This window comes from Copadichromis virginalis, linkage group LG7 (assembly GCF_057382275.1).
Source record: "Copadichromis virginalis isolate Kocher_CV1m ecotype Utaka linkage group LG7, C_Virginalis_male_GT1.1, whole genome shotgun sequence".
NCBI classification, from domain to species: Eukaryota; Metazoa; Chordata; class Actinopteri; order Cichliformes; family Cichlidae; genus Copadichromis; species Copadichromis virginalis.
In genome coordinates this window covers 15,238,679-15,261,751 of record NC_140624.1, presented here as the reverse complement: position 1 = coordinate 15,261,751, position 23,073 = coordinate 15,238,679, and the positions used below count along the sequence as shown (strand labels likewise).

Below are 23,073 nucleotides of genomic sequence, written 5' to 3'. Positions count from 1 at the left end.
AAATTATAATTATTGGATCCTTATGAAACAATAGATTTAGAACAGAGGAGCATTTTATTGCTGCCTCTGTTGTCTTGAAATGAAGATATATTCAAGTGCAAACATACTTGTTCAATCAAGAGGAAGGATGTAATAATAAGTTATATGGGATTTGTGAAGGGTGTTGGACAGCCATCCAGCACATGTTTGCCACGACTAGCAATAAATCTTCACGTCTTACACAGGAAGAAGCTGTGAGAAAAAAAAAGTCTGATCTCAATATAAAAGGTAGTCAAGAACCACTCTTTACATTACCCACTCAGGGAACATCAAGTCCACAGTGGCAACAATGAGGGGGAGTTCGGTGGGGTTGTGCTTCCTTGCTTTGACTATAGCCCATGTCACTGAGATCCAAGCCAGATTGGGTAAGACTCAAATAATTTTGGTCTGCTTTTAAACCTCAATTATTTAAATAAATGTATCTTCTTCATTGATGCATATATGAACACAACATTTATAATACTTCCACCAATATTCATCTTTTATTTACGTGAATGTTTCTCCAGTCCGCAACCATGTGAGCAGCATCTGTAGCACATGGGGCAGGGAGCACTTCAAGACGTTCGATGGTGATGTGTACCAGTTTCCTGGCATGTGTGAATACAACCTGGTCTCCGACTGCCATGACACCTTCCCAGAGTTCTCTGTGCACATGAAGAGGAATGAAAACAATGGAAACCCGACAGTCAGTTATGTGGTGGTCACCATCATCGATTTTGCATTTCACCTCAGCAAGGATGTGGTCACTGTGAACGACCTGCCGTAAGTTTAAAAAAAAAAAAAGCAACTCTGATAGAATTATGATGACAATGATAATCTTTTATCTCAGATATATATATATATATATATATATATATATATATATATATATATATATATATATATATATATATATATATATATAACAATACATACACACAATCCTAATGACATGAATTAACCACTAAATCATCATCAAGTCTGAAATGGAGTAGGAAGAAATATCCACATGCTTATTAATCTTTGATTGATTGATTGATTGATTGACCATGTTCATCATTACGCACACTTCCCCTCAGCACTTGTATACACTCATAAAAAGCACAGCTGAAGTTCACAGAGTGATTTACTAATGCAAAAGACTTTATTCATTACAGAGATGCTTCTTATATAATGTTAATTATAGATATAAATGAATTATAATTGTCAAAAAGATATTATCTTTCTTCTCAGTGTCAAACTGCCACACTACGAGGCCGGAGTACAAGTGGAAAGAAATGCAGTCTACATCAAGCTCCAGTCCAAAGTTGGCATCATTGTCATGTGGAACCTTGATGATGCAGTCATGGTAAATCCTTAAAATAGACAGATCCAATAGGACATTATTTTAAACACATTTCTTTTATTAATGACTAACAGCCCAACCTCCAGAAATACTTAGCCATACTTTTATATTTTGGTCTGTGTGGCATTTAAATAAATACATTGTCCTCGAGTTGAATTGCCGATTACCTGGTTCACTACAACAATAGTTACAGTGGTTACTATTGTCCTTGCATACATGTAAAGTCCTTAAATGTGGCAACTTTGATGCATTCGTTTCATTTTATTTTGTTATTATTATATATATTATATATTATATATATATACTGTATTAATATCTTAAACATGTCATGTCTGGTTTCTAAAACTTTTTCTAACCCTTTACTCCATATTTAAGGTGGAAATTGATAATGATTACACTAACCGCACTTGTGGACTTTGTGGAGATTTTAACGGTGTTCCAGTTTACAACGAGTTCCTCCTTGATGGTAAAAGCTGTTCATCATTCATTAATTTTTTAAATCTTCAATATGCTGGCTATTGCGTGTCCCTACTAATGTAATTGTATGCAAAAGGTCGGAAAATCAGCCCCATTGAGTTTGGCAACATACATAAAGTCCATCGTCCAAATGATGATTGTGAGGACCCATATGAAGAGGAAGATGTCTCACAGGAAGCTATGAATGTGCCAGAGTCATGCAAAGAGTTTGTGAGTTTTGTTACCTACTTTAGCCAGGTTTAACGAAAGAGATCTGATGTTTTTTTTTGTTTGCATTAAATAATTGTGCATGTGTTTACTGTCGTTTAGCAAAACACCTGTGAAGAGATGCTGCATGCAGAAACCTGGAGCTCCTGTACCAAACTGATTGACCCCGAGCCTTACATTCAGGCCTGTGTGCAGGACATGTGTGGCTGCACCAACCATTCAGATGACTTTTGTGTCTGCAGCACACTCTCTGAGTTCTCTCGACAGTGTTCCCATGCAGGAGGGGAGCCTCCCAACTGGAGGACTTCTGAGTTCTGTGGTAAAGTTTTGTTTTTTCTTTCTTTTTCTTTTTCTTTTTGTATTTTATATATTAAGCGGTAGAGAGAGTACCAAAACACTGAAATCACCTGAGCCAAGTATATGGTGAAATTTGGCAAATGTCAGAAGTAAAATAAGTGCACAAAAAAATCTGCTGTTTTTACACTCAAGTGAAAAACTTCAACAAGTTGATGTTTAGACACTTTGCGTAAATTCCCACTTCCTTCACAGCCAAACAGTGCCCATTCAACATGGTTTATGAAGAGAGTGGCTCCCCTTGTGTGGATACCTGCACGCATCAAGACACAAGCTCATTCTGTGAGGACCACAAAATGGACGGCTGCTTCTGTCCTCCTGGTTAGCGCGCTTGTCAAATAAGTTTCTTTCTGCACACCTGTTAAAGCTTCTCTTTTCATGGGATGTTACCTTCAAATGCCAACCTTCCATTTCAGGAACCGTGTTCGATGACATTTCCATGAGGGGGTGTATTGCTCAGTCTGAATGCCAGTGCAAGCATGGAAAAATCTATGAATCTGGTGAAGTTTACAGACAGGAGCGAGAGGAATGGTAATGTTCATAATGCAATCAGAATGTAATTTTTAACAATGTGTCTGCATATTTTGTTTTCTTAATGAATTTGGGTTTTTTTTTTTTTCAGCACGTGTTTTGAAGGTAGATGGGCTTGTGAAAGTCTTTCAACACCTTCTACGTGTGCGGTTGAAGAAGGTTCACATGTAACCACCTTTGATGGGAAAGACTTCACCTTCCATGGAGACTGTTACTACACCCTGGCAAAGGTGGAAAGAAAGGTAAATGAGCCTTAGTACAGTACAGTCAAATTTTAGACAATACTGTGTTGGGCACATGTAAGTAAAAATATATTGGATTAGGCTACATTTTTTTTCTTTTGCTTACATTATGTGTATTTCAGGATGATGCAAGCCCTGCGTTTACCATTCTGGTCAAACTGGTACCATGTGCACACCAAGAGTATGACACCTGTCTGAAGACCATCAAAATCCTGCTGAACAATGACAGACACAATGTGAGTTTAATACCGGGCTCGTGCTTTAAATAGATACTGACAGCTGCAACATTTTAATGATCGATTCTGTTTTTATTCAGGTGTTAACATTCACTGCTGATGGCGCAGTAAAGCAGAATATGCAGAGTATCAGTTTGCCGTACTTCTCAGGTTGGTCGGAAAATAAGGAACTTTCGATTTAAGATGTTACTTTCATTTATGCTGAGATGTAAGAACTTAGCCACTGAGCCACTGATACCACTGATTTTTGTGTATCTCTTCATTCACAGGGGATATCAGTATATTCCACGCTTCGTCCTTTCACATCATCTTCCAGACCAGTTTTGGTTTGCAAATTCAGATCCAACATGTGCCTCTCATGCAAGTCTATGTCAGCCTGGAGCAGAGCTACAGAGAAAAGACACGTGGTAAGTTTTACATTAGTCTTAAAGCATTATATCACGAGGGCTAGTATGCATTTATTAAGTAACTATTTATTGCAAGACTTAAAGAATGCTGTCTGTTGAAGATGGTTATATCTGTGCATTTCGAAACAAACGTTGCCATTTGCAGCTTAAACAAATGAAACAACAGCAGATTATGTTGACTTCAGTGATTCATATGTTTTTTTTTTAAATTAAACACTGCCAGCAACCTTATTACAACCTTTTGGCTAAAAGGTTGTAATAAATGGCCTCGCCCACTCTTAGAGCTACGGCGAGAAATTTAAAAAATAATGAAGGCGCTCGTAATAGACTGTTAGCTTCTTCAGATGAAAAGGAACCAGTTAAGATGGTGTGGGCAGCTAACTGGTATGCCAAAATAAAAAGGCTATCTTGAAGGTTCAGTGAAAAGTAGACACTGAGGTAGCCAAAGAACATAATAGAGAAATTGTGTTGTATGTGACCAGGGATGATCTCAGGATTGTCCCACTCTGAATACCACCCAACTAGCAAGTCATTGAAAATAATTTATTTTGATATACTTTTTTCTTTAGCATTCTTATTTGCATTTCATGATAATTTCTTCATTAAGAATCTGTAATTTTTAGGTTTATGTGGGAACTACAACATGGTCCTGTCTGATGACATGAACACTCGTCAGGGCATTGTGGAGGGAAGTGCAGCAGCTTTCAGTAACTCCTGGAAGGCTAGCCATATATGCCAAGACAGAGAAGACAGACTCGATGACCCTTGTTCTTTCAGCGTGGAAAATGGTAAACTGGAAAGTGTTTTTGTCCATCAAGTTTATTTCTTATTCCTTATTTTATTGTCCACGTTTATGTTTTTTCTGAACTCCACCTATTTGTTTAGTGGGTTTGGATTAATTAGTAACTATAAATTGGTCATAGGTGTGGATGTGAGTGTGAATGGTTGTCTATCCTCTATGTGTTAGCCCTGTGACACACTGGCAACGTGTCCACGGTGTGTCCAGGGTGTACCCTACCTCCCACCCACCCCGCGACCCTGACAAGGATAAGTGGAAGAGAATGGATGGATGGATGGAAGGAAGTTTATTTCTTTAATTGCTATCATTTTCTTGAAACTTACTTTCCAGGCACTAATTGCAGCATATATAAACAAGCAAGAAATATAAGCAAGAAATGACATTTTTACTCATCTACTTATAGAAAAGTATGCCAATCACTGGTGCGCCTTGCTACGACAGCCAAATAGCACCTTTGCAGAGTGCCATTCTGTAGTGGATCCTGAGATTTACTACAAGGTACAACACAATCTATCTGTGTTTCTTTAACTAAATACAGTGGGACTGTAATACAATAAAAATGTGTTCACTGTTTTCTACAGCGATGTACTTATGCTAGCTGTAACTGTGAGAAGAGCGAGGACTGCCTGTGTGCTGTATTCTCCTCCTACACAAGAGCTTGTGCATCAAAGGGAGTGTTCTTGACAGACTGGAGAGAGAATGTGTGCGGTAAGTGTATCTGAAACAGCTCAGTAATGAAGTTTGATGAGCGTGTTCTTTTTTATTAGTTAGTCCAAAACTATGAGGTAATCATTAGCATATTTTCTGTAAAACAGAAAAATACACCAAGAACTGCCCAGCATCTCAGACCTTCTCTTACAAAAATCAGAGATGCCAGCTGACTTGCAGCTCATTGAGCTTAAAGCAGCAGAGCTGCACCTCTGATTTCTTGCCTGTGGATGGCTGTTCCTGCGCTGAGGGTCACTACCTAGATGACAACGGCATCTGTGTCCCAGTGGCAAAGTGTCCCTGTTACCATAATGAAGTCTACGTAAAGTCAGGCAAGTCCATCAGCACCAACAACGAGCGCTGGTGAGTCACTTCAGGATTTCAAATGAAACATCCTAAACTAAGGATTAAACAGGACCGTAATACATGTAGTATGATGGATTTACACAGACTTGGCTTTTTGTGTTGTATCTTTATAATTCTGGTGACTTTTTCTAGCATATGCACCAACGGAGTTCTTCATTGCCATTCTGGGAGAACCCGCATGTCAAGTCAGTTTTTTTTCTTCTTCAATGAGAGAGTTTTTTTAAGACAATATATAGTATATTAAAGGAATTTGTACTTTTTTTCCTACAGTTTCTACAGCTTGTCCTTCTCCAAAAGAATACTTCAACTGCTCCACTGCAAGCGCAGGAGTTGTTGGAGTGCAGTGTGCTCGAACTTGTTTAAATCTGGACAATGATGATTGTGTGAGTTGTTTTTGATGCACCTCCAAGTCTGAAAAAACAATATCTGATAAATATTATTTATTTATTTATTTATTTATTTATTTATTTATTTATTTATTTATTTTTTATCAATGTGGTCTTTCTATCCTCCCAGGATGCCACAGAGTGTGAATCTGGTTGTCGGTGTCCCAGTGGCCTCCTTGATGATGGTAAAGGTTTCTGTGTGAAAGAAAGTGACTGTCCATGCAAACATGATGGCCATCTCTATGTCTCCGGGACACAAATACCTAATCAGTGCAACACCTGGTAGGATCTTATTTTATTTTTTTAGTTATTTTCTAATTAATACTTGTAGAGTAATAAACAGTATGTGATATATATGACATGTTTTTCTCACAGTATTCAAATTGTACTGTATTTACTTTTTTTTTTTTGATACATTTAGTACCTGCCAAAGTGGAAAATGGACATGCTCTGAGAAAAAATGTCCAGGAACTTGCATTATTTATGGAAGTGGTCACTACACTACATTTGATCAGAAAACATATGCATTTCAAGGACAGTGTGGCTATATTGCTGTAAAGGTAAATAATGTATGCCAGAATCATCCAAAGCACAGCTGTCACCTAAATTGACCTTGTCATGTCCTGATCTAAAGTTTCTCATAGAAATAAACTCTGAACAATTAGGAGTAAAGTCAGTTATGCAACTCTAATTTCCTTTGTAAAAAAAAAGTTACATGCCATTCACACTGTATATTTTGTTTACCAAATACAATTACTTACTTAGAACTCATAGGTGAAATTGCAAGGAGCAAATGCCTTATATTGTAAATAATATCATTTTTTCTAAGTGCAAAGATTTGAGACAGTTAAGAATTACCTACACTGTGTCTCCAAAAGTCATTACATAAAGATTCAAAGGCAGTTAGTCAATATATAACATTTAAGTGCATAATCTTGTTCCTGTTATCGTCTACTTTAGCCCCCAAAAAACACAAAGTTTAACCTTTTTTTTCCCTTTTTTTTTTTAACAGAACAACTGTGGCAATAAAACGGTGCACAACAGCTTTGGAGTTATCACTGAAAATGTACCTTGTGGCTCTACGGGCACCACCTGCTCTAAAAAAGTCAGAATTCAACTGGGGGTAAGATCACTTATAAACAATATCAAAGCTTTCTTATGCCATCAATAGTAAATCTAAGTAAATATATTTTCAGCATTGCAATTGAACCAACAGAAATTTCCTTTCCTTCATTACAGAAAAATGAAATTAAACTATCAAGGGGAAGAGTTGAAGAGGGTGATCTGGGACATGGACCTGATATCAAGTACAAGATAAGGAATGTTGGCTTGTATGTGGTTGTAGAATCTGAGATTGGGATGGCAGTGATGTGGGATCGCAAAACAGCTGTTCGGATCCTGCTTGAACCAACGCACAACGTGAGTCACAGTAACTGTTACATTAAATTCTTGCATTAAAGTTTTACTATTTTATTGTACCCTTTTTTGTCTGACCACATACTTGTGGTTTTCAATACCTCATATTGAAAAAATTAACAGAATCATTTCTAAAAAAGAAAGAAAATTCCTAGGAGCCTAATATATTAATGAAATTATGATAAATGTAAATCACTAAATTATATTTATTAAGATCTCACATTGCTCGATTGACTCTTTTGTTTATTTGCACAGGGAGAGGTGTGTGGCCTATGTGGTAATTTCGATGGTGATGGACAGAATGACTACACCACTCAGGGTCAGCTGGTGGTGAGCAATCCACTTGAGTTTGCAAACAGCTGGAAAGTGTCTAGCTCTTGTCCAGATGCGGAGGTGAACATTGATCCGTGCGTAGTAACACCCGGTCGACATCAGTGGGCAAAATTGATGTGTAGCATCATAATTGGAGAAACATTTAAAGAATGCCACAAAAAGGTAATGAGAATTTGTAACTTGTTCACATTCACGCAAATCTAAAACAATGCTCTAAAAAAATCATCATCAAATTTGCACCACTGTTCAGGTTAGCCCTTTTCCATTTTATGAAAACTGCGTAAAAGACTCATGTGCCTGCGACACTGGAGGAGACTGTGAATGTTTCTGCACAGCAGTTGCAGCTTACGCTCAGGCTTGCAATGAGCATGATGTTTGCATTGCATGGAGAACTCCAGAGATCTGTCGTGAGTAACAGTTTGTTTTTTGTTTTTTGAGGCTTTAAATTCTTGTGAGCCTGGTGTTTGCAACTACAGAGATCTATATATCAATCTGCTCAGTAAACATACCCCATCATTTTTCGTATTTTTTACTTTATTATTATTAATTAATAAACTTGATCTTTTCTGTATCAAGCTACACTCAATAACCAATAGGGACCAAAGTGGACACGTGCTTTTGCAAGCTTATAAAGCATCTGAAACGGAATTTTCTCATTTTTACAATAGTCAGACAATTAATTAAACCTCTCCGGACAACACATTTCTAAGTGTTAAATGCAAAAGAAAATGGATGTGCAAAGTGATTGTTCCAGAGTCGGTGTTTGGTTTGTGTTAGCTTAAAAAAATCCTGTAATATAACATGTTGGGCTCTATTGAAAAGGATATGCAATTGTAGTGGGATCATTCTTAAATACTGAGTGTAGGTCAAATGTGATTAACGATAATCACAACAAAAATAATATGTGGAAAAGTGAAAGGAAACAAATTTTGCATCTGTAATAAGTAAAGACTTATTACTTATGTAATCTAACATCAAATATACTGCAGACAATATTTGCTTTAGTTTATAACACTTGCATATGTAACACATTCACTTCAATTTAAACTCAGTGTATATTATAGTCAGGGTTACTTATTTCCAAAATCAAATAAATAATCTCATTGCAATCTTTTTATTTTAGTGCAATCAGACAGAAATTCCAAAATATTTTCAATAACCTTATTAAATTTTAATGTGAGAGTGGAGTTTGAACTGCATTCACATTATAAATTGAAATTTCATATATTTTAGTCAACATTTTAATCATCTAAGTAAATGGCATAATTTGTATCTTTTTCTCCTAGCTGTCTATTGTGATTACTACAACGACCCATTTATATGCACGTGGCACTATAACCCTTGCCACTCTCCATGCTACAAGACCTGTTTGAATCCAGAAGGTGTATGTTTGAATCCGATACCCACCCTGGAAGGTAGGAGGTTCAGTCGTGTCAGTTTGTATTACCTTGAATCAGATAAATGTGCCATTCAGAAATATTAATTAAGGTTATTATGTGATATCCTTTTATACAGGCTGTTACCCTGTATGCCCAGAAGATAAGCCCATATTTGATGAGAAAAACAAAACATGTGTGGATGTATGTGAGCCAACTACGACAATACCTCCAACTACCACAACTACACCTACTACAACAACTACGACTACACCTACTACAACTACACCTCCTACAACTACAACCACTCCTACTACTACAACTACACCAACACCTCCTACTACAACAACTACGACTACACCTCCTACAACAACAACCACTCCTCCTACAACAACTACACCAACACCTTTTACTACAACAACTACGACTACACCTCCTACAACAACAACCACTCCTCCTACAACAACTACACCAACACCTTTTACTACAACAACTACGACTACACCTCCTACAACAACAACCACTCCTCCTACAACAACTACACCAACACCTTTTACTACAACAACTACGACTACACCTCCTACAACTACAACCACTCCTACTACTACAACTACACCAACACCTCCTACTACAACAACTACGACTACACCTCCTACAACAACAACCACTCCTCCTACAACAACTACACCAACACCTCCTACTACAACAACTACGACTACACCTCCTACAACAACAACCACTCCTACTACTACAACAACACCAACACCCCCTACTACAACAACTACGACTACACCTCCTACAACAACAACCACTCCTCCTACTACAACTACACCCACACCTCCAACTACCACAACTACACCTCCTACAACTACAACCACTCCTACTACTACAACTACACCAACACCTCCTACTACAACAACTACGACTACACCTCCTACAACAACAACCACTCCTCCTACAACAACTACACCAACACATCCTACTACAACAACTACGACTACACCTACTACAACTACTCCTCCTACTACAACTACACCTACACCCCCGACTACCACAAGTACAACCACAATCTCATCGACTACTTGCATTCCAAGTACCACATGTGCGTGGTCAGACTGGTATGATGTGGATGATCCAACGGACAAAAGTGATTGGGAAACATACAAAAACATCACAGATAGCGGTCTTCAAATATGTGAAGATATTCAAGACATTGAGTGTAGAGCGGTACTATACCCGGACAAAACCTTTGATGACTTTGTGACTGAAACTGGCCAAGTTGTTAGTTGTGATCAGGACACTGGTTTAATATGTAGAGTAGAGGATCAGACTAGACCTCCAAGAAAGTGCTATGACTATGAGATAAGGGTATATTGTTGTAAGATATGTTCAACAACCACATCCCCTAGTACCACGACTACATCGACACCTCCGACTACCACAACTACACCTCCTACTACTACAACCACTCCTCCTACAACAACTACAACCACACCTCCGACAACCACAACTACACCTCCTACTACTACAACCACCCCTACTACAACAACTACAACCACACCTCCGACTACCACAACTACACCTTCTACTACTACAACCACACCTCCGACTACCACTACTACAACCACTCCTCCTACAACAACCACAACTACACCTCCTACAACTACAACCACACCTCCGACAACCACAACTACACCTCCTACAACTACAACCACTCCTCCTACAACAACTACAACCACAACTACATCTCCTACTACTACAACCACTCCTCCCACTACAACTACAACCACACCTCCGACAACCACAACTACACCTCCTACAACTACAACCACTCCTCCCACTACAACTACAACCACACCTCCGACAACCACAACTACACCTCCTACTACTACAACCACTCCTCCTACAACAACTACAACCACACCTCCAACTACCACAACTACACCTTCCACTACAACCACACCTCCGACTACCACTACTACAACCACTCCTCCTACAACAACTACAACTACTCCTCCTACAACAACAACCACTCCTCCGACTACCACAACTACACCAACACCTCCTACTACAACAACTACGACTACACCTCCTACAACAACAACCACTCCTCCTACAACTACAACTACTCCTCCTACAACTACAACTACTCCTCCTACAACAACTACGACTACACCTCCGACAACCACAAGTACAACTACAGCCACACCTTCAACTACCACAAGTACACCTCCTACTACAACAACTACGACTACACCTACTACAACTACTCCTCCTACTACAACTACACCTACACCTCCGACTACCACAAGTACAACTACACCTTCTACAACTACTCCTCCTACAACAACAACCACTCCTCCGACTACCACAACTACACCTACACCTCCTACTACAACAACTACGACTACACCTCCTACAACTACAACTACTCCTCCTACAACAACAACCACTCCGCCTACAACAACTACACCAACACCTCCTACTACAACAACTACAACAACACCTCCTACTACAACAACTACAACTACACCTCCTACAACTACTCCTCCTACAACAACAACCACTCCTCCTACAACTACAACTACTCCTCCTACAACTACAACAACCACTCCTACTACAACAACTACGACTACACCTCCGACAACCACAAGTACAACTACAGCCACACCTTCAACTACCACAAGTACACCTCCTACTACAACAACTACGACTACACCTACTACAACTACTCCTCCTACTACAACTACACCTACACCTCCGACTACCACAAGTACAACCACAATCTCATCGACTACTTGCATTCCAAGTACCACATGTGCGTGGTCAGACTGGTATGATGTGGATGATCCAACGGACAAAAGTGATTGGGAAACATACAAAAACATCACAGATAGCGGTCTTCAAATATGTGAAGATATTCAAGACATTGAGTGTAGAGCGGTACTATACCCGGACAAAACCTTTGATGACTTTGTGACTGAAACTGGCCAAGTTGTTAGTTGTGATCAGGACACTGGTTTAATATGTAGAGTAGAGGATCAGACTAGACCTCCAAGAAAGTGCTATGACTATGAGATAAGGGTATATTGTTGTAAGATATGTTCAACAACCACATCCCCTAGTACCACGACTACATCAACACCTCCGACTACCACAACTACACCTCCCACTACAACTACAACTACACCTCCGACAACCACAACTACACCTCCTACTACAACAACTACGACTACACCTCCTACTACAACTACGACTACACCTCCTACAACAACCACTCCTCCTACTACAACTACAACCACACCTCTGACTACCACAACTACACCTCCCACTACAACAACTACACCTCCTACAACTACAACCACTCCTCCTACAACAACTACAACCACACCTCCGACAACCACAACTACACCTCCCACTACAACAACTACACCTCCTACTACTACAACCACTCCTCCTACTACAACTACACCAACGCCTCCAACTACCACAACTACACCTCCTACTACAACAACTACGACTACACCTCCTACAACTACAACTACTCCTTCTACAACAACAACCACTCCTCCTACAACAACCACAACTACACCTCCTACTACAACAACTACGACTACACCTCCTACAACTACAACTACTCCTTCTACAACAACAACCACTCCTCCTACAACAACCACAACTACACCTCCTACAACTACAACTACTCCTCCTACTACAACTACACCTCCTACAACTACAACCACTCCTCCTACAACAACTACACCAACACCTCCTACTACAACTACCACAACTACACCTCCTACTACAACTACTACACCAACACCTCCTACAACAACAACCACTCCTCCTACAACAACCACAACTACTTCTCCTACTACAACAACTACGACTACACCTCCTACAACAACAACCACTCCTCCTACTACAACTACACCTCCTACAACTACAACCACTCCTACCACTACAACTACACCAACACCTCCTACTACAACAACTACGACTACACCTCCTACAACAACAACCACTCCTCCTACTACAACTACACCAACGCCTCCAACTACCACAACTACACCTCCTACTACAACAACTACGACTACACCTCCTACAACTACAACTACTCCTTCTACAACAACAACCACTCCTCCTACAACAACCACAACCACACCTCCTACAACTACAACTACTCCTCCTACTACAACTACACCTCCTACAACTACAACCACTCCTACTACTACAACTACACCAACACCTCCTACTACAACAACTACGACTACACCTCCTACAACAACAACAACGACTCCTACTACTATAACTACACCAACACCCCCTACTACAACAACTACGACTACACCTCCTACAACAACAACCACTCCTCCTACTACAACTACACCAACGCCTCCAACTACCACAACTACACCTCCTACAACTACAACTACTCCTCCTACTACAACTACACCTCCTACAACTACAACCACTCCTCCTACAACAACTACACCAACACCTCCTACTACAACAACTACGACTACACCTCCTACAACAACAACCACTCCTCCTACAACAACTACACCAACGCCACCAACTACCACAACTACACCGCCTACTACAACAACTACAACCTCACCTCCGACTACCACAACTACACCTCCTACCACAACAACTACAACTACACCTCCTACAACTACAACTACCCCTCCTACTACAACTACACCTCCTACAACTACAACCACTCCTACTACTACAACTACACCAACACCTCCTACTACAACAACTACGACTACACCTCCTACAACAACAACCACTCCTCCGACAACAACTACACCAACACCTCCTACTACAACAACTACGACTACACCTCCTACAACAACAACCACTCCTCCTACTACAACTACACCAACGCCTCCAACTACCACAAGTACACCTCCTACTACGACAACTACAACCTCACCTCCGACAACAACTACAACAACACCTCCTACTACGACAACTACAACTACACCTCCTACAACTACAACTACTCCTCCTACTACAACTACACCTCCTACAACTACAACCACTCCTACTACTACAACTACACCAACACCTCCTACTACTACAACTACGACTACACCTCCTACAACAACAACCACTCCTCCTACTACAACTACACCAACACCTCCAACTACCACAGCTACACCTCCTACTACAACATCTACAGCCACACCTCCTACTACAACTCCTCCACCAGACTGCCCTGATTGGGGTGTCTCAGTAAGACCCATTACACATAAAAAAAAATTTCAATAACTTTGTATTTAATGAGATTTTGACTGTTTTCACTTTTCCAGTAATTAACTTATAGGTTATAGCTTAATGAACTCATAGGTGTTTGGCAAAAAAACATCTTAAAGTACCTTTACTATTTTTATTTGTGCTATTTTCTTCAAGCAAAATGAGACCTTCTATTTGTGCAACTGCACCATGGCCAGATGCATAGAGAACAACACAATAGAAATTATTCCATATGAATGTCCACCTCTTCAAAACATAACTTGCACGAATGGAAAGAAACCAGTTCTGGTATATGACGAGTACTACTGCTGTCAATATTATACTTGCGACTGTAAGTTATTTTGTGAGTAAAAAACATTTGTTCCATTCATGTTTTTTCCCCTCCATTAAATTTTTTTTCTTTCTTTTAAGGTGTATGTGAAGGGTGGGGAGATCCACATTACATCACATTTGATGGACTTTACTACAGTTATCAAGGAAACTGTACTTATGTTTTGATGAAAGAGATCTTACCGATACATAACCTGGAGATTTATATTGACAATGTCTTTTGTGATCCAACTGAAGATGTTTCTTGTCCACGATCGATAACAGTATCATATGTATCACAAGTCATCACACTCATTAATCATAATCTTATTGGAGCTGCACAGTTGGAGGTAACTTTATGCATATATGATTGCCAATATTTTATTGTATTTTTCTGCAAAATAACCAAGATAGATTATTTCATAGTATATTTTTACATATGGTGCAATTATTCTTTTGTAGGCACTGAAAAATGGAGAAAGTTTGAACCTACCTTATTCTCAACAAGGTGTTAAGATCATGAATTCAGGTATTAACCTGATTTTAGAGATTCCTCGTCTAAAAGTGGTTGTTACATTTGGAATAACTGGCTTCAGTGTAACCCTTCCATTCCAGTACTTTGGCAAAAACACACAGGGACATTGTGGTGAGAATGTTCACTAAAATGGCCATATTTCTTAACCCTTACTTTGAGGTTGTACTGCAATATTAACTGTTTAATTACTATTGTCAGGAACATGCAACAATAATCAGGCTGATGACTGCATGTTGCCTGGAGGTAAGCTGGTGGAAAGCTGTGCAGTGATGGCTGACTATTGGCCTGTTGAAGACCTTTACCAGCCCAACTGCCCAACACCACCCGCACTACCTACCAGTGCACCTGAACCACCACCTACCTTAGCTCCATGCAAACCAGACTCCATGTGTGACCTACTTAAAACTAGGTAAGCATGAACTGATCTGTCCCAAAAGTTTATTCCTGTACTATTAACAGTTTGCACTTAAAACAAAATACATTAATTTTTGTGTCTTTTGTTAAAACAGTCTCTTTGCAGAGTGCCATCCATTTGTCTCTCCAGAAAATTTCTACAGAGGTTGTGTTTTTGATAGCTGTCACGTTTCAAATCCAACAGTGGAGTGCACAAGTTTACAGACTTATGCTGCAGCCTGTGCTCAGGCTGGAGTTTGTATTTACTGGAGGAACCACACCACACTGTGCAGTAAGCAACCCCTCATCATTTTGTAAATGTTTTGAAATGGTTGGAATCACAAGTGACACTTTGCCAGCATGTATATAAAAATCAAAGCACAAAACAATGAAGTTCTTTTCTTCATCATCAGCTGGTGAATGCCCATTAGGCAAAGTTTACAAGCCTTGTGGTCCTGCAGAACAGCCAACCTGTCAAGACGAGTAAGTTTCTGCAAAACTATGCAAAAACATTTCTAGGCACTATGATAATAACAAAATGTGGCAAAATATAAATGGTTACAGTGGCAATAAGTAAAAGTGACACTGTTTATCAACTTAACTGAATGAATTTAACTGCTGTTCCAACGTAACTTATTTTACAGTCCAAGTGGACCAACTATGAACTACACTACTGAGGGATGCTTTTGTCCTGATGGAATGAAACTCTTCAACCAGGAGTCTGGAATATGTGTTGAAAAATGTGGTAATTACTTTTTGTAATATTTTCAGTTTACTACTACATACCTAAGTATATGATATAGTTTTAGTGACTTTTTTATTTTCCAACAGGATGTCTTGATCCTGAGGGCATTCCTCGTGAGGTGATCTTCTTCCTCTTTTTTTTTTCAGAAATTCTATTCTTTATTGTTTACTTACAGGAGAAAATAATATAAGTTGTGGTTTATTCTTTCAGTTCAATGAAAGATTTGAGTACAAATGCCAGGACTGCATCTGTGAAGAATCTACGAAGACTGTGACTTGCAAGCCTAAGGTGTGCCCTCCACCGTCAGCCACTACAGACTGCTCTGCTCCTGGGTTTGTCCTTGTCAACCAGACCAGTCCATCAGACCCCTGCTGTTCTACCTATGTTTGTCGTAAGACATATAGTATCAAAGCACTTTAAAATTTTCCAGAATGTTATTTGATTTTGGTAGTATCTCACTGTGCCATCATCTCTGCAGAATGTCAACCTAACACCTGCCCAGTCACTAATATGAATTGTCCAATTGGATATAAGCCAGTTGTCAGTGTCCCTGATGGAAAATGCTGTGCAGAACATACATGTGGTAATCTCATTCAAACAGTTTGAATCAATCAATCTATCTATCTATCTATCTATCTATCTATCTATCTATCTATCTATCTATCTATCTATCTATCTATCTATCTATCTATCTATCTATCTATCTATCTATCTGTGTGTGTGTGTGTGTGTGTGTGTGTGTGTGTGTGTGTGTGTGTGTGTGTGTGTGTACTTTCATGCAATTCACCTCGTCTTTGTCCAACTCTTTCCTAGAACCTAAAAGAGTTTGTGTACACAGAGAAACTGAATATCAGGTAAATAAGAAGCAGATGACTTGTCATTTCTCACCTTTTTGCCTTTAATGATGGAATAATTATGTATGACCTTCTCTTTATTTGTCAGCCTGGTTCTTCAGTTCCTGTGATTGCATGTCAGGATTGTACCTGTGCCAATCAGATTGACCCCAAATCTGGTCTATTAAAAATAATTTGTGTGTTTCAACAATGCAAAGAACACTGTGAACTGGTAAGAGACAATAAAGCCGTCATCTTCACTTACACCATACATCCCAGTTTGTTTTCCTTTGGTGGCTTTAGTGTGTCACTTGCTAGATTGGGCTTCACAAGCTAACGTCGCTCTCGGTGTCTCACAGGGATATGGATATGTGGAAAGTGATTCAGATGAATGCTGCGGGAAGTGTGTACAGAAACACTGTGTTGTCAACATTAATGGAACCAAACACCTTTTGACTGTAAGCTGGTTGTAACTTCATGTGTTAATTCATCTAAGCCAACCACCAATAAGTGCTTATTTGTGTGTTTAAATAAATACTAGTAAGTTTGTGTGGATTTGTGTATACATCTATCTCACTGCTTTCTAGCAAGGAGAAACCTGGTCACCATCGGAGAATAAGTGTGAACATTACACCTGTGTTAAGAATGGTGAGACTTTAACAGCAAGTCATTCACAGACTGTCTGCCCACCCTTCCAAGAGAGTAACTGCCAACCTGTAAGTATGCTTTTAAAAAATGTTGATTGATTGACTGTATCTGTCTGAAATGAAATGAAACTAAACAAATTTTGTTAATGTTGTATATTTTCCTCGTTAGGAAACAATTCAAACTGCAGCAAATGGCTGTTGCAAAATTTGTGAGTATAACATTTTGATATATAATATTTTAATCAGAGGCAGCACAGTGGCGTGGTGGTTAACATTGTTGCCTCACAGCCGGAAGGGACTTGTTTTGAATCCAGCAGCTAGCCAGGGTCTTTCTGTGTGGAGTTTGCATGTTCCCCTAATGCCTGCATGGGTTCTCTCCGGGTACTGTCTTCTTCCAATAGTCCAGAGACATGCACTTAGTGGAGTTAGGTTAACTGTTGATTCTAAATTCCACATAGGTGTGAATTTAACTGTGAATTGCTGTTTGTCGGTGTTAGCCCTATGACGGAGTCGACAGAGTGTCGACCTGTCCAGGATGTACCTGCCTTTCAGCCTATGACATCTGGATAAGCGGAACAGTATGGATGGATGGATTTACATTAAATAGAAATAAAAGAAACTAACTCAACATCTTTTTTTGTAAAAGGTGTGGAGAAGGAGAAGGGATGCAAGTTAATGTCCATGACAACCCATATTACATTCAAAGGTTGTCAGTCCTCCCAGGAGGTAGATATGCCATATTGTGAAGGATCCTGCAACACTTACACCATGTAAGGATAACCTTAATGTTATATGGTTCCCTGGAAAGTTACAAAAAGTGTTATTTTACCCTTTGACTATATTAATAATCCTGTCCCCTGCTATCTTTAGGTACTCTGAAGCAGCAGCAGCTATGGAGCATTCCTGCTCATGCTGTAAGGAGATAAACTTCAGCAATCGCACTGTTGACCTGGTCTGCCTGAATGGAGACACGGTCCCCTACACATACATGTATGTGGAACAGTGTGGGTGTACCAAGACGGACTGCACCACAGCTCGACATCATGTTCGCAGGAAGAGAAGCTTCACACTGCTGTGATGAAACAGTCCGTCTCTTCACAGATGTGACATTTAAATGTTTCTTCCCATATTTTCTTAAAAATCATTATATATCTTACAAAGTAATTGGTATTGTAGTTTGAGTATTTATCTGCTGATCAAAATTAAAAAGAACTTGCAACTCAGTTCATGTCTCATCTCCTCCATCTTCTTTTTTTCTAGTAAAATAAAATCTAAACATTTATTTTGTGTTTACATTTACATCACACAAACCCTAAATGTACTGTCTTATTCTCCATAAAAACATTAAAGTTTAGCGAGCTGTTTTTTTAAATATACAATAAAGTTGGCAGGGTGAAATTTTGAAATAAAAAGACCAGGAGAGTCTGCATTTTGACTGTTCTTGGTGAAGCAGTAATAAATAAAAATAGGAAAGAGTGGAGATGTGCTTATGGACTGTAGATATAGATACAAAATCACTAAACGCGTGGAGTATTTGAAAAGTGGTAGGGGTGAAACAAGCTGTTACAACATTAGTAAGTATAAGAATGAAACAGAAAAGAATTCAGCAATAATGTTTATTTCAAAGCAATTACACAGCATGAAAAAAGACGCTAGAATTATGTGAGAGCCAGAGTTTCTATTACTTTGAATTCTGCTTTGACAACATACCAAAGACATGGCTAACTTTGCTATTTTACCACAGCCAGTCCACTTATGTAGTTGGAAACACGAATGCTTTTTGGATACAAACATCCTATCACTTCAGTCCTTTATTGATCACATCAGATCAATTTGAAATTATTATTATGAAATTATTCTAGATTTATATACAATTTTTATCTGAATAAAGACACAATATTTTCAGCTTATTATATTTAACGGCTTCACTACATGCAGATGAGTGAATAAACTGTAGACTAGTTACAATGATTTAATAGGTAGTAAACATAAAATAAGTGAAGAAGCACTTTAAGATTTGTGCTTTAATTTGTAAATCAATCAAATATAGCAACACACCTCTGCAATGCAAATTAGTATAACTTTTGAATAGGTTGCTAAAACAACCAGAATACCTTAATAATCCATCCATCCATCCATTTTCATCCGCTTTGTCCGGGGCCGGGTCGCGGGGGCAGCAGCCTAATAATCCATAAGCAAATTGTGTAAATAATAATGATGAATGCTTAAGAAAAACTGAAGTCCGGAATAGTTCATCCTATGTTTAGTGTCTGTTTGGGAGCTTCAGGGTTGTTTGGGGTTTTAGAATAAGCTGAAGCAATTGCAAAGACTTTACAGCTTTCTTTTTTCACATATATATTAGGAGCCAGCAGAGTAGGCCAGTCCATTTAGCAACTTGTACATAATGAACACCCTCTGCTGGGTATACAAGAACACGGCACAAATAACTGTCAGATGCTATAAGATTTCTTTTTCCTTCCATCAGTCCATTTTCTTTGCTGCTTGTTCAACAAGGCTGGAAACCATTCCCAGCCAAAACTGGGTAAAAGCCAGGGGTACACCAGTCCATAACCAGTCTAAAACACAGAAATAGACAACTACACACTCACACGCTCACAACTACAGTCAGTTTAGCATCACCAGTCAGTCACATGTCTTTGTACTCTGGGTGGAAACTACAGTGATGTTAGCCAATTTTCAGACTCAGCTTTATTGTCATTCAGCTATTTGTAATGATAACTAATTTCAGTCACAGTATATGCAGTATGCTACTAAACACAATGCAGTATAAATAACTAAATGAAAAGCTAAAATAAACACACAACTAAGTGCTGAAATATGTTAATAAATAGTGTTCACACACACACACACACACACACACACACACACACACACACACACACACACACACACACACACACACACACACACACAAACCTGTGTTTAAATGGAGAACTCAGTTAAGTAAATGTTTTGGGGATTTTTGGAGGCTCTAGCTGCTTTCGATGCTCATGTAACCTGTTTCTCATCCAACCACACTAAGCATGAATTGTATTTGCTAAAGTCTGTTTACTCAGTACTTCATCTGGGGTTCTGGAGTACAAACTGAAAATGCCAAGGTAATTTGAATGTTGTCAAACAAATACTGAGGTGAGAGCTCCTCCAAGGACAAATATGAGCTGGCAGTAAGAACAAGGAAGCAAGATTAAGTTCTCAGAAGCAGCACGCACTGTGTTTATTCAGGGAGGACAAATGATTACACTGAAGCAGTTTTGGTCACTAGGACAGCTGCACACTTAATCCACAAAGATATATTACTATTTAAGTTCCAACACCTTTTATCATCCTCTAAAACCTGTCTGGCGCTTTCAACTGTCACTAAGACGGTAGTGTGTCAGATTGCAGCACAAGTTTAAAATTAGAGACTTAGCAGTAATGTGATAAAACTCTGTGCGAGATACCGTAAAATGTATGCCTAAATGTTCCCCCAGTAGAGTTTCATACTCGATGTTAAATAATAATAAATCAATAACAGATAATCTGTTGGGATGTGTTAGCACTTAAATGTTTTACTGTGTCTGTTTTTGACTACAGTACTTTAAAGAAAACCTAACCTCTAAAGCAAAAGGCAACCTTGCTAAATGCATAATGCAAGTTTTAAATGATTTTGTGATTTAAAGAAATGTAATTCTTAAATCACCAATGTGAAAATGTAACCATCTCTTTTTATCGGTCTCTCATCACTGTATAATTTTAGGCACATATATTTATTACTTATTTGGAAGTTATTTGGCTTTAATTTAAACTGTCACTGGTCAAATCTAATGAAAACCAGTAAAAGAAACTTTTAAAATTATTATTATTATTATTATTTATTTATTTATTTTTTTTATTTGGCCTTTCACCATCTTTGCTGTTACACAAATCTCCCAAGTATTTAAACCCAGATTTCTAACAGTACCACATCTTCACATTGTAGCATCTCTGGTCCAGTTCAGTGAAAGAAATTAGTAGAGATGGGGCCTGGTGCGCAAGACTGGCTACAGCTACACCTGGCAATCAAAGCAGCCTTGCCTCTAACTTTAAGCTTGAACAGTTTCCAAATCAATGAATTCACCCATCGTATAGTTGTTACTGTTCAAAAGCTGTAGACGTGCATTTTAATTGTTAATGTGGGCATTTCACCATAGGAGTCTGTGGGATTTAGTTTCTCCACTTTGGAGTCAATGTCAAACAGCCTTTCCAGGATCTGCGTTTCTGGCACTTCCGTGTGGAAGTTTCTGCTTGACTAAATTTTCTGAGTTAAAGCCAGCTGATCTATTTGCTTTGAGTCAGACCAAGAGTTTCTGTTATCATTAAACCATGCAAAGACAACAGTGCATGTGCTGCTATAACATACGAAAACCAAACATTGTCTACTTTGACATGTTTTTTGGGAAAGGTTTTGTTGACACAATTAACATTTGCTCTGGTAAAACAAGCAGTTCATTGTATCTGACCTTTAGAAAAAAAGTACATGGGCAAGAGATTGTCATTATTTATTATGATTATTCTTAATCTAAAAGATATCAGGTATAATAACATATATCATGTAGGACTTATTCTGAATGTGAGTCTATGATCTTGATATAATATTTATTATTTAAACTGACTTACCTAAATCCAGATAATCTTAGTGTCAATTAAAAAGAAATTACACCTCGTATTATTGGTGTTTAGTTTAGGGTCATGAATAAATATTCTTAATCCGAAAATGAAAAGGTTACATGTAGGGGTTAAAGGAGAATATAGCAGGTGTATGTGAGGGAAAAATATCCCTTTGAAATAAGTTGCATATTAATATGTGTTGTGAACTCCACTATATATTAAAATGTGTACAAATTGTGGTCAGCTGACCTGTGACGCTGCTCTTTGTGGATTTGGCCAACTGAATTCAACATGACATGAGCAGATGTCTCATGCCTACATGTTATAAAGCTAGTATAAAATGTCAAATTTGGCAAGTAAATGTTATCAGCATCATCCTCTTAAATACATGAATGCTACCCTTAATGCAGCCTAATACTAACCATGTGCACCCCAACCTTTTTATTACACAATTATTATTATACTACAGTTTGTTTTGCAGGAAGTTTCACAAAA

The 23,073-nt window shown here is 38.6% G+C and overlaps 1 protein-coding gene across 1 annotated transcript; it reads left to right on the top strand.

The window, feature by feature from the left end:
• Positions 1–328: 328 nt before the first annotated feature.
• Positions 329–19,154, top strand: LOC146704711 (uncharacterized). Its single transcript, XM_085462022.1, has 43 exons — positions 329–404; positions 546–801; positions 1,252–1,366; positions 1,739–1,829; positions 1,917–2,050; positions 2,150–2,366; positions 2,597–2,722; positions 2,818–2,932; positions 3,024–3,174; positions 3,297–3,410; positions 3,491–3,560; positions 3,680–3,817; positions 4,441–4,605; positions 5,020–5,114; positions 5,198–5,324; positions 5,432–5,687; positions 5,823–5,875; positions 5,970–6,073; positions 6,207–6,358; positions 6,498–6,636; positions 7,089–7,199; positions 7,316–7,495; positions 7,748–7,987; positions 8,076–8,232; positions 9,112–9,240; positions 9,341–14,448; positions 14,626–14,800; positions 14,881–15,128; positions 15,241–15,424; positions 15,512–15,722; positions 15,823–15,998; positions 16,120–16,189; positions 16,351–16,451; positions 16,538–16,569; positions 16,662–16,842; positions 16,930–17,034; positions 17,265–17,305; positions 17,394–17,516; positions 17,644–17,742; positions 17,872–18,000; positions 18,101–18,140; positions 18,578–18,701; positions 18,802–19,154. Exons 1-43 carry the CDS (start codon positions 329–331, stop codon positions 19,007–19,009), a joined length of 10,866 nt encoding a protein of 3,621 aa, XP_085318148.1. The 3' UTR covers positions 19,010–19,154.
• The last annotated feature ends 3,919 nt before the right edge of the window (positions 19,155–23,073 follow it).

Excerpts from the sequence above, each read along its gene's own strand:
- LOC146704711 (XM_085462022.1), top strand. The coding sequence starts at position 329 with ATGAGGGGGAGTTCGGTGGGGTTGTGCTTCCTTGCTTTGACTATAGCC. Across the intron at positions 6,359-6,497 it reads CCTAATCAGTGCAACACCTG|TACCTGCCAAAGTGGAAAAT; the intron begins GTAGGATCTTAT and ends TGATACATTTAG. Across the intron at positions 8,233-9,111 it reads GAGAACTCCAGAGATCTGTC|CTGTCTATTGTGATTACTAC; the intron begins GTGAGTAACAGT and ends TTTTTCTCCTAG.